At 32.0% G+C, this 17,805-nt stretch overlaps 1 protein-coding gene across 1 annotated transcript in view; it reads right to left on the minus strand.

Moving 5' to 3' along the window:
* The window catches only part of LOC114336204 (vitamin K-dependent protein C), a 283,411-nt gene that overhangs the window by 6,634 nt on the left and 258,972 nt on the right, over positions 1-17,805 (minus strand). Inside the window, exon 5 of the mRNA XM_028286535.2 lies at positions 8,736-9,011. Within this exon, the coding sequence (XP_028142336.2) occupies positions 8,736-9,011 (276 nt within the window). The remainder of the gene's footprint in view (positions 1-8,735; positions 9,012-17,805) is intronic.

Below are 17,805 nucleotides of genomic sequence, written 5' to 3' on the forward strand. Positions count from 1 at the left end.
GACGGGCGTCGCAAAAAAATTCCAGAGTCTCAAGGGCGTCACAGTACGAATAAGTTTGGGAAGCCCTGCTATATAGTTTTGCTGACGACCAAATAGTGATCGTACAAGACGAAGATGACCTCAGTTTTATAATGAGAAAACTGGAACAGGAATATACAAAGAGTGGGATGTAAATAAACCTAAAGAAAATTTAATACCTAATAACGGAAAAAACAGAAATAAAACAGCTGGATCAGGATAAACAAATCAAGGGAACAGAAAAGTACAAGTATTTATGTCATAATATCCAACAAAGGAAAAGCTGAAAAAGGTATAAAAAATAGACTACAACAAACAAGGCACTGCATACAAAAATTGAACACGGTATTGTAGGATAAGAACATCAAAATAGAAACAAAAAGAAGAATACATATATATATAACATCATGACAAGGAGTATCCTCACTTATTGTTGTAAAAATTGCACAATAAATTAGAAAACCAAAAAAAACTGCAGAGTAACAAAAAGAGAGAGAATAAATAACATAGAGATTAAGAAAATAATGGAAATAAACTCAGATATGACAACAATGAACACCTAACCTGGTAGGGACATGTCAGAAGAGTAAAATAAAATCTTTAGACAAACAGTATTACAGAGTAGAGCCGATAGGAAGAATGAAGAGAGACAAAACCTGAAGATATTTTAGCGATAAAGTAGACGAGACAACGGAAAGAAGAAGTCTGCAGGAAGGGGACTGGCAAAACAGAAAGAACTGGAGAGAACGGTTGAGTAAAGGAATACAGTAAAGGACAGTGTGTACGAAGACATGAAGAAAAGTAACATTGAGAGATGCTAAGAACTAGCATTGGACAGAGGCTGATCGAGGGAGGTGGTGAAGGAGTGTATAAAAAGACTGAAGTGTAATTAAATAATATTTATAACACTAAACTGAAAAATGTTTTAGACTGAAACGGTTCAAAAGAACTCAATCATTTTGCCTTACCCAGAAACCAAAAAATCGTAAATGTCATTGTCACCCTGTAGACATAAGAATATCGCTTCATATGCCAAGTAAATTCTAGGAATTTATTTTTGTCTTGAAAAAACGTGAATATAATTCAATATGGGATTGTAGTTTATCAGTTTTGTTAAAGAAATACGTTATATTATTTTGCAGTCATGTCTAATTTCGGTTTTCTGTGTTTATATTATCGTTCGAAAATTGAACTTTTAACGTTCAGTTTGTGATGTAAAAGAGAGTTACAATGTAGCTAATGATCGTTTTAGCTCCACGATTTTTGGAGTTTAGATACACAAAACGTGCTGCTTTGAGTATTAGAAAGCACAGGTGTTAATTGTGGACTCATCAATATCTTTCTTGAGAACTGTGGAACTGGGAGAGTTTGCTGACTTTGCGAACTGATTTTTGATGGTTCCCTACTAAGTAGGTTGGGCTTAAAATATATTTTGTTTTTCCCGATTGGTCGATAGTAAATGTAGGAAGCTTGGTTAGACAGAATCTTTTTATTAGTCATTGATGAAAGAAGAAAGGATTAAACTTTTTTCTTATTGGTTGATTGGATGAGTAGGGTAGAATGAGAGAAATGGAGTGGGTTTTTGGAAGGAAGCGTTTTGGTTTGAGGAGACCTATTCAGGTTGTGAGATTAAGGAATTCAAGTTTTAAAAGTTGCAGGCAGAGGTTGAGTGGTAGCCTCGGGAAGATACCTCTTATAGCGGTTTCTGAAGAGTTCAGTTGAAATTTTAGTTTGAGTTTTTTAAGTGGAAGTTTGACTGAGAATTTAAGTGAGAATGTAGCCGATTTCGAAGTTTTCGAAGATGGCGTTGCCGCGTTCAGGCAAAAAGCTGAAAGTAGTTTTTTTTTTGGAAGCAGTCATGGATAAAGTCATGCATTAGGTGTCAATATTAATAATAAATATTTCAAGAAGTTAATTAGAAGTTATTTAAATATTTTAAAAGTCAATATGAGCAGATTTGGAAGTTTATTTTTTTTTGCTGAAACTTTTTATGGAAATAAACAATTTTGTTCTACTCTTTATCTAAATTCAGTGATAACTGCTTGCTTTGGACATACACTACGTGAATAATGAGGAGAGGACTATATGACAAGGTATTGTTTGTAAACCTTTTTTATTGTTTTTGTAGACAGAATCTCTTATACTGTCTACAAGAGATCCATCATTTCATTTTTTTTTATTTTAATTTTAATGAATAGTTGATTCATTTTATAATAATTTTTTTTGATTGATAATATTATTATCTGATCCCTTTTCTCTTGTTCATAAGTAAGAAATCAACATGAGAACACTAAGGTAAGGTCATGTTTTATTTATATTTATGTAAATGTGTTTTTATCTTATGATAACTATATATTTTTATTAACTTTTTACTTTAGATATATTTTTTGAATTTTTATGTAAGCTTCGTCTTTCATTTTCTTTTAATTATGGCGCCCCCCAAGCAAGTGAGTTTCTATTAAACTTAAAATCTATTAAGAATCCACACCCCTAGATCCCTGAAGTCTTAGAGCTACCGAGGTACTCCGTAAAGTTACGTAGCACCAAGTATACTTTTATGTTTGTTTAATTTGTCGAGTTACATATTATCTTTTTTTGCCTTTGTTATCTACGTTGGTGCTACGAGACCTAGGCCTAGAAAGCTTGTTGGGCTTCATAAATAAATAAATAAACTTTATAATAAATTATATAATTTAGAGCATTTCTTTTTTTAACACTTTTGATCTCTATTCAGTGGTGCAACTTCACATATAACTATTTCCTAAAAGGGAATTTCTTTTCAAATAGAGTAGGTAATTACATAGATCCTTTTTCGTTTTTTGGTATAGTCCCTTTTTTAGGAGTTTGTGTACGACTTTGAAAACTATTCTCCATAAAAACAGTCGATTCTTTGAGTACAAGTTAGACACTGACATTATATCAATTTCTTTTCAAATAGAGTAATTAAATAGATCCTTTTTTGTCTAGTCCGTTTTTAGCTTTTTTTGTACGACTTTGAAAACTATTCTCCATAAAAACATTCGAGCTTTTGAGAACAAGTTAGACACTGACATTATACCCTTTAAACCAACTGGGCGGTTTTATTTCATTCCATTGTATTCAGTGCTGCTGGCAGCGCAGCGCTAGACTTACGTTCCGCAAAAAGCGTCGCGTCGGGCCGAAACCCTAATGAATTTTTTAGCGCTTCATATGTTGTACATTAAACATTTTAGTGACCTTTTTGACGTCATTGAAAAAGTTGAGAATGAGGATAAGTGAATAATTAAATTACAAAAATGTGTCGTAAACAAGTCGTTTCATAAAAAGTATGGACTTTGGCATTAGTAATGCGTTAAGTATAATTTTCAATAAAGAAATAAGAGAAAATAAGCTTTCCAAAGAAATATTTTTTTTGTTTTAGTTATTATTCTAATACGGAGGGGTAAGGTCAACAGAACCAGGGTTTGGATGTATAAACTTCAACAAGTACACGTGTCAGAGTTGATATAATAAATGCCGATGACCTAGTAATTGTGACAAAATCCGAAAAAGACTGCAGAAAATATTAATGTAAAGCTAAATAATGAGACCATTACACAAGCAGAGGACTTCAAGTATCTGGGATCAACCACGAATGGCAAAGAAAATATAAAACCAGAACTAAATAGCAGAGTAATGAGTGCAACAAAACTATACCATGTACTAAATAAGAGTTTTATTAGGAAGAGTAAGTGCCTAAGCCTGAAGACAAAAATAAAAGTATTTTAAAACTGTATACGGGCTGGTGCTACTCTAAACGACAAGATTTGTAGTAAAATTCAAGCATGAGAAATGCGATATTTGCGAGCGGTAACCGGGGTGACTAGACGTGATTGTTTAAAAAACGAAACTTGCAGAGAAAATGCTTGCGCAAAAAGAAGTATTGGGTGGAAAGAGGCTAGTTACTGACCGAAAGGCATAAATGTGTCTGATATCTTCACTTACCACGACACTGTAAAGTATAAGAAGGCATCTTAACCCTTAACTACTGACATATACAGTATGTCCCTGTAAGTAATATCCATATGGAAAACTTTTTTATTATTAATTTTACGAAAAAAAGTGATTCTTCATAAAAAGCTCTGCATGGTCCAAAACCTAAGATTCAATCATCAGATATTAAATTTTTTAAATATTATACGAGATATGTCAAAAAGTTCGAATTTCACTCAAGAGAAAAGTAGCTTTATTTTTCACAATATTGAAAACTGCTATTATGAAAAGTTGTTTGGAATTAAAAACTATATTCTAATATGCAATTACATCTTTGTAATTGAATTTTTTTTTTAATTATGGATAACAACATTAATTTCTGTTATTTCAATTCTGATAACTCTTTTATTATTAATTTTACGAAAAAAGTGATTCTCAATAAAATGTTCTGCATGGCCTAAAACCTAAAATACAACCATCTTATATCAAATTTTATCAATTGTATACGAGGTATGTCAAAAAAGATAAATTTAGATAAAAAGTAAAGTACCTTTATAGTTCAGAATATTTCAATAAGAAGAATGTAATTACATACTGAAACAGAGTTTGTAATTCTAAATAACTTTTCATAATAACAATTTTCGATATTGTGAAAAATAAAGGTAGGTATTTTACTCTTGAGCGAAATTCATATTTTTTGACATACCTCGTATAAAATTGATATTATTTGACATAAGATGGTTGTATTTTAGATTTTAGACCATGCAGAACTTTTTATTACTAATCACTTTTTATCGTAAAATTAATAATAAAAGAGATATCAGAATTGAAATAACTGAAAATAATGTTAGTTTTCCATAATTTTTCAAAACAAAAAATTTCAATTAGAATGATATAATTGCATAATAGAATATAGTTTTTAATTCCAAGCAACTTTTCATAATAGCAATTTTTAATATTGTGAAAAATAAAGCTACTTTACTCTTGAGTGAAATTCAAACTTTTTGACATACCTCGTATAATATTTATATAATTTGATATTTGATGGTTGAATCTTAGGTTTTGGATCATGCAGAGCTTTTTATGAAGAATAACTTTTTTTCGTAAAATTAATAATATAAAAGTTTTCCATAATATGGGTACCACTTACAGGGACATACTGTATATGTTTCAACATGGAGATTCTGAAATGCTGTATGTCATAGTCATAACGTTGCCTGTTCTCGTTTGTTTTTAATATGGATTTGTCTCATATCACTGTATCTGATTTTTACATCAACTACGGAATGATTCTTCATACTGTTTTAAAATATTAATGCTCCAAATAAATAGTCCTGTCGCCAGGGGGGGTACAACGGCCTTCTTAATTCAGATGGACTTACCCAAGTTTTTTTTATGTATTTTGGCCCGTAGAACACGAATTTTTTGGGTAACAGTTGATCCGGATGTCGATAAGATTGTTATAAACAAAGAAGTTGAGGAATTACATAACAGCGATTTCTCGCAAAACAAAACAATTTTTTGTATTTTTTGGGTCATTCTAACCAAAAAACGTTCCTACAAGTTTTTTCGTAGGATGCATAGTTTTCGAGATAAACGCGGTTGAACTTTCAAAAAATCGAAAAATTGCAATTTTTGAACCCGAATAACCTTTGAATAAAAAATAAAATAGCAATTCTGCTTACCGCCTTTAAAAGTTTAAGTCAAATTGTATCTGTTTTGAATATTTGCATTGCTTAAAATTTATTTTTGATTGTTAAAAAAAGCTATAAACACATAGTGTTTCCCGTGCCTAATACATGCGTTTTAATGCATGTTACGTAGAAATAGCCATGCTTGCACTTGTAGCTACTCTACCTACTCATTCGATTTTAAATGAGAAATCATTGAAAACATCACTCAAGCACTAGGTGTTTATAGCTTTGTTTTAACAATAAAATAATAAATTTTTAGCAATACAAATAATTAAAACCGATAAAATTTGACTTGAACTTTCAAATGCGGTAAGCAGAATTGCTATTTTATTTTTTAATCAAAAGTTATTCGGGTTCTATAATTGCAATTTTTCGATTTTTTGAAAGTTCAACCGCGTTTATCTCGAAAACTATGCATCCTACGAAAAAAATTGTAGGAACATTTTTTGGTTAGAATGGCCCAAGAAATACAAAAAAATGTTTTCTTTTGCAAGAAATCGCTGTTATGTGACTCCTCAACTTCTTGGTTTATAACAATCTTATCGACATCCGGATCAACTGTTACCCAAAAAATTCGTGTTCTACAGGTCAAAATACATAAAAAAAACTTGGGTAAGTCCATCTGAATACAGGAGGCCGTTGTACCCCCCCCCCTGGCGACAGGACTATAAAGTAAACTTTATTTTTTCTAGAAAATTATGAACGCATGCATAATAATAAAAAAATAATGGAGGTTCTTACAAAATCCTTTATAACCTGAACTACACAAAAAACTTGAATATTGGTAACTCAAAAATAGTAAAATAGTGCTTTCCACTTGAAGGTAGAACAACTGGATGAGTTTACTACCATACAAACCCTCGAAAGAATACACTAAATTGCTCGTAACTATAGAAATGGTAACACTGTGATGCAATACGTGATACCACGACAAAATTTTACGTCAACATAGCTCAAAGACTAAACCATATTAAAACTGCAGCAGTTGGGAGCAGGTACAATTATTACACACTACTTGAAGTTACACAGATGGTATTCTAGAAATCTTTATAAAACACGTTTTACAATAAAAGACATTTTCGACAAGGTATGATATACCGCATGTGAGTGGTTAAGGATAAAGTAAAGAAATAATTAGGTATTATTATAATATAATACTCGTTCCTCATATTTAAATATTTCCAGTCCCAAACCGGCCACGAGTGATGATAAAACCTACAATGTTGACCGAACGTTCTGCTAATGAACTTAAAACTATTACAACTAAAATTGACGACGACGTCATCAATCAAAAACAATTGAGAAATAATCTTTATACAGAAAATATGAAAAAAAAGGAAAATTTCAATTTCTACAGATCCAAATTTCAGGCAATTGTATGCAAATTACTTAAATCCCTATTATACTAAATAATTCATATGATCCCACCTTAGGAATCTCACACAAAAAAGAAAACAAAAACAGACACTTCATAAAAATAGACCAAGATATCAGATTACTCAAAAACTGTTATTCAACCATTAGAAAGTTACCCAAATAATTTCTCCGGGAAAAATCTAGGGAATAGGTGGGTGTTAGAAGGAAAAACTTTGGTGATAACGATCACCTCCACTGCAGAAAGTTGTACAGATTATCGGTACTCCAAACTGACAAAAAACAAATACAATAATGCAACCATGAACTTAGGATTATACAAGGATACAAATCAAAAGAGAAATCAGACAAGAGGATCCGTTCAATGCAAGAGGAATCAATGCACTATGCTTACTGAGGAAGATGTCGTTTGTAAGGAATTTGGTTTGAACATAAATATTGGAAAGACAAAATTCATGACAAATCTGGTACCAAACGAAAATCCACATGTCAACTTCAACGAAGTATCATGAATTCATAAATATAAATACCACTGAACGGCAAAGTAGAATCACTTTAGCATAGGCTACCTATGGAGCTACATTCATCAGACATATTTAAGAGCTACATGCCAAATTATTTGAAAAGGAAGACGTTCAACCAATGTGTGCTTCCTGTGATGGCATGGCTTACAGAGCCGAAATACTCCTTAATGCAGGCTACAGCAACCAAACTCAGAGTGATTAAAAAAAACAGGATACTCTTTACTTGGACTGACTCTCATAAAAAGGGTTAGAAATGAGGAAATCAGAACAAAAACAGACGCATAGCGTAGCTAAAGTGGAATTGAGCAGGTCATGTGACCAGAATGAATGACGAGCGATGACTAGAAAAATTAAAGTGTGGAGACCACGATGATCAGAAAGGAAAAGCGGAGGTATATCACCTACACGATGGGCATATGTATGACGCTGAAAAAATGCGATTTTTATTGCGATGGAACTGGCTGCAGGAAGCTCATAAACAATAGATCTGGAAGAAATTAGGGGAGGCCTATGTTCAACTTTGATCGATGAAAGCATCATAATATATAAATATACTTTTTCTTCTTCTTCTTCTTATATTAGGCCTCTTGACCTGTTCTTAACCGATTTTGAGCTTGTATTCGTAGCTGCGATGTTGACAGCCAGCTATCTCGCCACCTTTTAAAGGGTAAAAATATACTGGTTTTAAAAAGTCCTTATATTAGGCTGGCTGCTTACCATACAATAGTCTACCATTATTATCAAAATAAAATAATTTCATAAATGATCAATAAAGCTGCTCATGATAGGCTGGCATCTTATCAAACAAAACTACTAATATTGTCAAAATTGCCCTAAAACAATTATATTTATGGACCAAAAAATACTTTGAAAATCTAGAAATCCAAGCTTCAGATTTCTTTATTTAGGGCCTATGTTCAACTTTTGATGCAGAAGGATGGATGATGATGACTACTAAAATGTACCTAATTTAAGAAACAGTTGAAATATTATTTATTGGATAAAGACATTTCGTAGAAACATTTTAATCGGAACTAACTGGGAAGTTGAGGTTGTAAGGATGTATTAATCAAGCGTGTATTTGTCCCGTATTTGCGTGTATATACATATGTACATTCCTGTACATCTCAAACAGTTAGGAATTTTTTTTATTATATGTTGTTTTTATAATTACCTGATTTATAAGATACGCAATAATTGTCGTTGTCCAAGACTTCTTTTAAGTAGGGTGTTAGTTTTATACATTCTTTATTGTCAATTCTCAAAACATTGGATTCCAGGAGATTTCCAACAACTCCATCTTTTCCAATCTGGAAACCAGTAATAACCAATTTGTCAATATCTGCGTTTTCATTGTCCAAACAAAGAGGTCTGTAGACTTTATTTACATCGACGTAATCAAGCAGCTTGATAACAGCAATGTCATCGATGATTGAACCAGCTCTATAACCTAGAAAATAATATGAAGCGTTCAATTACATATATAAAATGCAATTTTTCATAAAATATTATTAAGAAATATTAAGAAGATTGATTCTACATATATAGTCGAACCCGCTTATTAGAGTACCGGTTATAGGAATATCCCGGTTTATGGAATATAAATTCGAGGTCCCGAAACGTTTTCATTTACCCTTTAATAAATTTATCCGTTTATTGGGATATTGATAACCGCTTTTTAGAATAATTTTTTCAGGTCAACAAATAAGATTTTACGCACAATTTCCTGAAAATTTTAAATTTGCCTGGTATAATGTTTTGTCGGTAAGAGCTTCGACAGCCTGTTGGTTTGTATATTATATTACGGTTTGTCAGGTACCTAATAAACACTTTATTACTGTGTTATGAGTAAACGCTCCTTTCCCACAGAAAATTCAATCGTTCGCCGACAAGGTCCTAAAATAATAATTTCATTTGTCTACAAATTTCTTTGGTACATTGCCACATACTTGGCTGTTTTAGAAACAGCATTTTTCTATAAGATTATTTATTACCAATAGTTGATCGTTTGTTCGGAAGTCTTTTCTAAAACCCAATTCCAATTTATTGTCCAATCGTTTCGTAATTATTTTTGTAAATAGATTATAAATTTTTATTGACATAAAAAGACCTAAAACCATATGCGTATACATATTAACCTAGTATGTACTATTATAAGGTATATTCGGTACACTTATTTCAGCTAGCAACCAATGTTTGGTTATTAGAATATCCCGCTTATAAGAATAATTTTGCTTGGCATGAAGGCTATTCTAATAAGCGGGTTCGACTGTACATGTATTAAATTGATAACCAACTCTAAAGTTCTCTTTAGTTGTACGTGCCGAACTCCACGAGAAAGTTTTACCAGATGAATTGTTGGATTTTAGTGAACCAGAGTCGAAAAAGAAATAAAGGCAAAAGCCGACTTACAGGGTTTTGTCCCATTTTTTCTGGATCCATAACGTTAGAACCACCCTGTATATTTTTTTAAATTTGGTTCACATATATCTCATTTACAACGTAATCCACCCAACTACTAATTACAACAAAAATACAGGTCCGAAAGAACATAAAATATAAATTCATTGTGAGATTGAAACAACACCCTGTAGTTCAAAATCCGTTTGGATATTAAAAACAACACAAAAAACTAAGTTTAATAGGCTCTAATGTTTTGGCCAGACAATTTAGGGATTTATATTTTGAAACTATATTGAAATTTTTAATAACCTTGAGATCAAAAATCAGATATATAATTAACTTTTAATAATAAATTTTATTAAAGTTAACGACTAATTACTCATTTTAAAAATAATAAATACTTATTTGCTACATTGGACGGACCCACTTAGTAATATCAAGAAAAATACGGGACCAGGTTAACAAAAAAATATAAAGTAATTTTAACCTTGAAACAACACTCTGTATAATGAAATTTTCATTTGAAAAGAACATACAAAATTAAGTTTATAGGTTCGCTTTAAATTTTTGCTCTAAATTTTAAAGAACCGCTTGGATTGACATGAAATTTGTCAAAGAAAAAAAGTGATATCGTGCCGATGTGTGCTTTTGCCCTGGGGGCGACTTTCACCCCCTATTGGGGGTGAAAAAATATATGTCCAAAATAAGTCCGGAAATGGGTAAACTGACTAATTTTAAGTAACTTTTGTTCTATAGAGCTTTTTCGCCAAGTCAACACTTTTCGAGTTATTTGCGAGTGAATATGTTCATTTTTCAACAAAATAATCACATTTTTAGACGGTTTTTCGCAAATAACTCAAAAAGTAAGTATTTTGTCGAAAAAAACGTTCTTAGCAAAAATATAGTATATAAAAAAGTAAAACAAATGGTGTACGTGTCAGGTCTCTGGATCTCGTAGAACCAGAATAGCCAATGCAAAAAAGATTCATATTCACCAAATTTCAAATAGAATAATTCGACGTGAAATATCCAAAAAATTAAGCACTTTTTGGGAAAAACCCATTATAACTTTTTAAAGTATTTAAAAAGTCTTTATTTCTATTTTTTCAAAAAGTTTCGAGCATTAAATTTAAGCAAGTTACGCTCAAAATAATGTTGGTCCCTTTTGTTTTTGCAAAATAAAAAATCGGGAAGACCACCCCCTAATTAGCAACTTAATTGAAATTAATCGTTACCGCTCCACAAATTATTTTACTTATGTTGTGTTTATATGATCTGTAAGTTCCATCGATTTAAAGTGCTTGTTTTTGAAAAAATTTGGTTTCAAAGTAAAATTTTTAAAAATTTAAATTTTGAAAAATATGTTTTTTTTAATAACTTAAAAATTGTTAGAGATACCAAAAATCTCGAAACACAAAAAAAGTCAGATTTGCTTTTCTGAATATCATGTATTTTTTGTTTTTCTCTTAGACAAAAATTGATTGAGATTTGGTGTTTCTAAATTTGCATACATTCGTGATCAGTGACTCGTTCAACCCTTTTTAACTACAGCCCTTTCAATAATAATGACTTTGAACCGATAAAACTTACAGATAATATAAACAATATATACACGAGTTAAGACATTTGTGAAATCGTAACGATTAAGTTCATTTAAGATACTAATTAGGGGGCGATTTTCTCGATTTTTTTACCAAAACCAAAAGGGACTAACTTTATTTTGAGCGTAACTTGTATAATTTTGATGCTAGAATTTTTTTTTATAAAACAAAAATGAAGCTTTTTTCAACACTTTAAATAAGTTGTAATGAGTTTTCCCCGAAATGTGCTTCATTTTTGGTTATTTCACGTTAAAATATTCCATTTGGAATTTGACGAATATGAACCTATTTTTCATTAGCTATAACTCTGCTTCTACTAGGTATAGAGACGTGATATGTACACCATTTTTTTTTAATTTTTTACAGGCTATATTTCTGTTAAGAATATTTCTTCGACAAAATACTTACTATTTGAGTTATTTGAGAAAAACCGTCTAAAAGCGTGGTTATTTTGTTGAAAAAATGAACATATTCACTGCCAAATAACTCGAAAAGTATTGACTTATTGAAAAAACTATATAGAACAAAAGTTACTTAAAATTAGCCAGTTTATCCATTTCCTGACTTTCTTTGGACGAATATTTTTTCACCACCAAGAGGGGGTAAAAACCACCCCCAGGGCATAAGCACATATCGGCACAATATCACTTTTTCTTTGACTTGTTAGCTATGTGTTTGCCAAATTTCATGTCAATCCAAACGGTTCTTTAAAATTAGGAGTTTTGCAATATTTTACCGTTAAAGAACGGACTATACTGAAATTTTTAGGAACTCTGATTTTCAAAACTTTTTTTAATAATACTCGTTTTTTAAACGTTTTTTAACTTTTAAACTTTTAATAATAAATCATCACAGTTAATGAGTCAATACTCATTTTAAAATAATTACACTTTTATAAAATAGGAACTATTTATAATACCACGTTTTATCATTTACAAGACGCATTATAAAATAGTTATTTATGATATAAGTGTTAAAAGTACAATTTTTAGGCACGCATGTGAAGGTTTGCAGAATGAGCGAAGCGAATTCTGCAATTCACATGAGTGCCTTAAAAATGTACTTTTTAACACGTACATCATACAATATTTTTTCTACAAACGTCTTATATATCAACAATGATTACAATTTATTGATTCTCAATTACAGGACAATATCTACAAAAACTTTTACTTGAACTTGACTGACATTCCATTTTTATATTTTTCTTGACATTGCAAATCATAACAACTATAGAATAACATCTTACTTTTATTGTTGTATATTCTAACAAATTTTAATAGTTTTTTTTCTACAAACGTGTTAAAAATGCAATAATACAGTTTAGATTAAATTTTAAAAAACCTTTTATACCACCTTTTTCAAATTGCGCAAGTTGTACTATTAGTATTAATGTTAATAAATATAAATATTTTGACGTTTGACAATTTGACAATTTACTTTAATCTGCAGTTCCTTAAAAATTTTTAAGCACTAGTGCTTTTAAGTAGCATTTTTAACGCTCCTATGGAGTGCTAAAAATTGCATTTATCTACTCATGTCATGTTATGCATAAGCTTTTATTTTGTGAAAACTGTCATTATATATTAGGGTGGTGCGAAAAAAGTCAAGTTGATAATTCCGTGCCGCTATAGTGCGGAAAAGTTGCGATTGGTAATTACAAGAAAAACAAAAAAATAATTATTCAAATCGGACTTTATCTTCCGATCCCGCAATAGGCCTAAAGATTATGAAAAAAATGAAATTTTACCTTTTTTCAAAAAATTTTTATTCATTCTTCGTGTTCGTTTTATTTATCGCTATAGTAATAGCTATTTGTATAACAAGGGAGGAAAGTGCTACTTTTCCTCCCGAGAATGAAGTTTACTGCCCGACGCGTAGCGGAGGGCAGTAATCATTCAAGGGAGGAAAAGACACTTTACTCCCATGTTATACATATGGTTTTTCCACCTTCCTCAAATAACAAGTAATTTTTTCATTTTTACTTAATTTATTTATGTGACTAACCAACAAAATTTATTAGAACTAATAAAAGTAACAAGTAGGTACAATATAACTGTCAACTGTCAAATATAAGTCAAATTATTAATGTGAACATTGTTAAATCAGAATAACAATTTACTGTTTTTTACCATTCTGCAAAATACAGAGTGTTTTTAAATAAACGTTAAAATGTATAGATACTTACGTAATAGAAAATATGTATTGTACAGGGCGTCAATAAGTTATATTTCATGAATGAAATACCATAACGTCACATTTACTTTTCCTCCCTAGGGAGGAAAAATATTTTCCTCCCTAGGGAGGAAAAGTACAACTTTGCTCCCTAGAATCAGGTCCGGAAAAGTATACTTTCGGTAGAGGTAGGTGGAAAATTTTATTTACAGTTCTAATACTTTTGCCCTTCTCTAACACTTTCCTTGGCCCTAGCTCTCTAATGTGTTTCCTTTCTCCCTACTACTTGAAATTTTGAAGCACAGGACTAAACTAAAATAATAGACTGGAATGTTGCAAAACTATCTTCTCCACCACTTCGTCGAAGAGTTTCAAATGAAGATATAACTCCCTGTATTGCATCGGGCGACATGTCAGACTGGAATATACAAAACTATCCCTGCCACAAGCCAGCTGATGAGCGATGTCAAAGTTGGCCACGGAAGAATCGTCTAATGCTAATGTATGTGGTCCTCAATCAACAGATCGATGCATCAGAACAACACTTAAATCAAGGTCCATGCTGCCAGATTTTACCAAGAAATCACAATGCCAATTTGGTGTTTGAGAGCTGGACACAAACAGATGAAAAAGAAATGTACGTATGTAGATAATGTAAAAAACACACACTAATGGGTTGGTTGGAGAGAAAGGTGCGTGTGGAGCTGGAAGAGCAACCACCCCCTCGTTTTGAGATCTGGGTTGTTTAAATATTGTCATACAATATCTAAACAAGCGAATAGCCTCACAATGTAAGAAAAAAATGAGATAACTAAATGTTTTTTAATTTTTCAAAATCATCAAAAATTTCAAATTTTTATAGATGTTGATTGACCTTGCGGGATCGAAAAATATCCGTTAAATGCTAAAACAATTTTTTTAGTACTTATGGTGGCTCCTAGCTTCTGTGCCACCTCAGATAATTAAGGGGTGGTTACCCCCTACCATAAGGGTTGATGAAGTAACAATACTAACTGTGAATACATTTATTTGTACGTTGGAGTAGTAACGGTAAGGAGCTGGTGGTATAATATTTAATATCTGTGATGTTGCCCGCTGAGATCTCAAATACTAATTGACTAATCTTTTCTCCGTGAAAGTATAACTAAAAGTGGATTGCCGTGTTTATTGTTTTTATATAAACAAAAAGTGAGAGTGATACTAAAACTGCTGAATCGACTAGATTATAAATAACGTATACTAATTATTATTTCAAACTGACCTTGTATCCAAACCGCATGCATTGATGTGGTAATGTAGGTCAATCGTATTTATTATAAACAAACGTATTTGTTTTACCAAAGACATTTATTTATTAAAGAATTTGTCTTAATAAGATGATTACTGAGATGCAGTGTATCCCAATACATATTCCTTTCCTTCCGAAAATTTTCTGACTACGGAAAAGGAAGAAAATTTTCTAATAGTACCACCAACTGCTTACTGCGTTTTAATAAATAGGTACAATATATACATTTTTTATTTCCTATAAATAATAATTAAATACAAAAAAAAATAAAAATGTTCGTTATCAACATTGTTCCCGTTCCACTTGTCACTCACTGTGTTCTCGGATTGTAAGCATATAATCTATTCTTATGTATTTCCCTGATTTTATTGTTTTCCAATCTGATCTTACAATTAACATTATTTACCTCTGTTATTGTGAAGGGGCCTACATAAAGACTATCAAACTTACCATTCTCTTCCCTTTTTACCAGGACTAGGTCTCTTATTTTAAAGTGTTGTGGTGTTGCTTTGAGCTTGTTATTTTCTTGTCGCTCTTTTTTGTGTTTTAGTAAGAAGGTTCTAGCTCTCTCATGTGCGCTTTGTAGTTTGTAGCGTAACTCATTGTAGTAAGCATCTATATTGTAACATGGTTGAATCTCCTGTGTAAGGTCTTCTGGTATGTTAACCTTCCTGCCATATAACAGTTCAAACGGTGTGTAACCATGATACGCGTTAGGGGTTGTATTGTAGCAGTATGTGAACATCCTGCAACACACACCCCAATTTTCTCTGTCTTCGTCTATGAATGCTCTTACGTACTCGTTTAATGTTCTGTGCAGTTTCTCGCAACTTCCAATGGACTGTGGATAGTATGCCGTTGAGAAGTTGTGCTCTATTTTTAGTAGCTTTGTTAGTTCCTGCATTACTTCATTTTTATATTCTGTGCCTTGGTCTGTTCTTATTTGCTTCATGAGTCCGTGTGATGGTATAAAATGATCAAAAATTCCTCAGGCTATTGTATCTGCTTCTTTATTGCACACGGGTATACTGACCGCGTATTTAGTAAGTTCACATAACATTGTTATACAGTATCTATTACCTTCGTTACTTTTAGTGAATGGACCTATCGTATCTATGTATACTATGTCCCACGGTTTGGAAGAAGTGTCCGATATCACGAATTCTTCGACATGTGTTATTTTCGGTTTGTTAATTTGACATTTCTGACATTGTTTAACGTATTTTCTTACGTCTTTTTCCAAATTTTTCCATCTAAATCTTGCTTTTAGCTTACTTATTAGTCTGTTATTGTCGGTCTTGACGGTCCAGTTAGCTGGGGCTCAGTCGATCGACAAGTTTAGTGGATTTGCGATTTGCGGTCGCTGGTTCGAGCCTCAGCTAGGTCATGAAATTTATAAAAGGCCAACGCCGTAGTATAAAACTCAATAGAGTCTACGGCTTGGTCTGGAATAAACTGGCGTCTGATCGACCTATGGAGGAGCGGTACGGGAAGGGATAAGGGCTTCCGGCTTGGTGATACTCCTCCATAGATCCCTACCGAAGGGCGTTGACGCCTAAGAACGGTGTATACATACATTAGTCTGTTATTTCCTACGTGTCCTCCAAACATCGGATGATTATGATATTCTTCTATTAACCTGTGTTTTTCTTTGTCATCTTCTATTGTTTCTGGTACTTCACATATGTATATTTCTACATTCTTCAATATTTCGTTTCCTTGTTTAATAAATTCCTCAATTGTACACACTTTAAAAATAATATCGTTTACGTATATTTTTACTTTACGTACGGCATTCTCTACCGCCAGCTTATCAAGCTGTGCCAACATTTGGTTTAAATCAAAATGATTGAATCCTGTGGCTATGCTCTTGCTGCACTTTATTTTGTTTTTGACCCTAATGCTCAGTCTTGGTGAGATTAGTTCTGCTCCAAAAGACAAAATTGGTAGTCTATGCGCCTCTAATTTACTTAGTACCTTCCTTAATGTCTGTTTGGGGGCTTCTGGCTGTAGTGCGAGTTCACTTTCTGCCTTCGTTTGCCTTGCTTCCTTCTTCTTTTCTCTTGCTTGAGCTCGTGTTATAGCTAATATATGGGTATTGTCTATGTATAGGTTCTTTAGTTGATGTAATGTAATTCTTGAAAGACTGTCTGCATAGTTATTTTTCCCTGTTATATACTCTATTTCGAAATCGTATTCCTCTAAATCTAATCTGATTCTTATAAGTTTCGAAGTTGGTTCTTTCATTGCGAATAAATGTGTTAGTGGTTTATGATCCGCTTTGACTAAAAATGTTGGTGCTCCATATAAATAACATTTGAAATGATTAATTCCCCAATGAATCGCTAGTAATTCCTTAACGATTATAGGTTTATTACATTCTCCTTTATTGAAACTTTTTGATGCGTATGCTATTGGTAGGTCTATTCCGTTATAATTTTGACTTAAAATTGCTGAAAAACTCTCGTTGGATGCGTCTGTTGTTAGGATGAATTGTTTATTGAAATCTGGATATTTTAGGATCGGTGGCTTCATCAGAGATGATTTAAGCTTATTGAATGCTTTTTCACATTCTTCTGACCAAAAAAATTCTACTCCTTTTCTTGATAATCTGTTGAGTGGTCTATATTTGTTGTGGTCTATATATCTATACTGTTTCATATTTCAGCAAAATTTTGAATAAAACATCTATAATAGTTACAAAATGCTACGAATCTTTTTGTTTCTTCCGCTGTCTTAGGTGTCGGGTATTGTTCAATCGTTGCATATTTCGCTTT

Source organism: Diabrotica virgifera, chromosome 6 (genome assembly GCF_917563875.1).
Source record: "Diabrotica virgifera virgifera chromosome 6, PGI_DIABVI_V3a".
NCBI lineage: Eukaryota > Metazoa > Arthropoda > Insecta > Coleoptera > Chrysomelidae > Diabrotica > Diabrotica virgifera.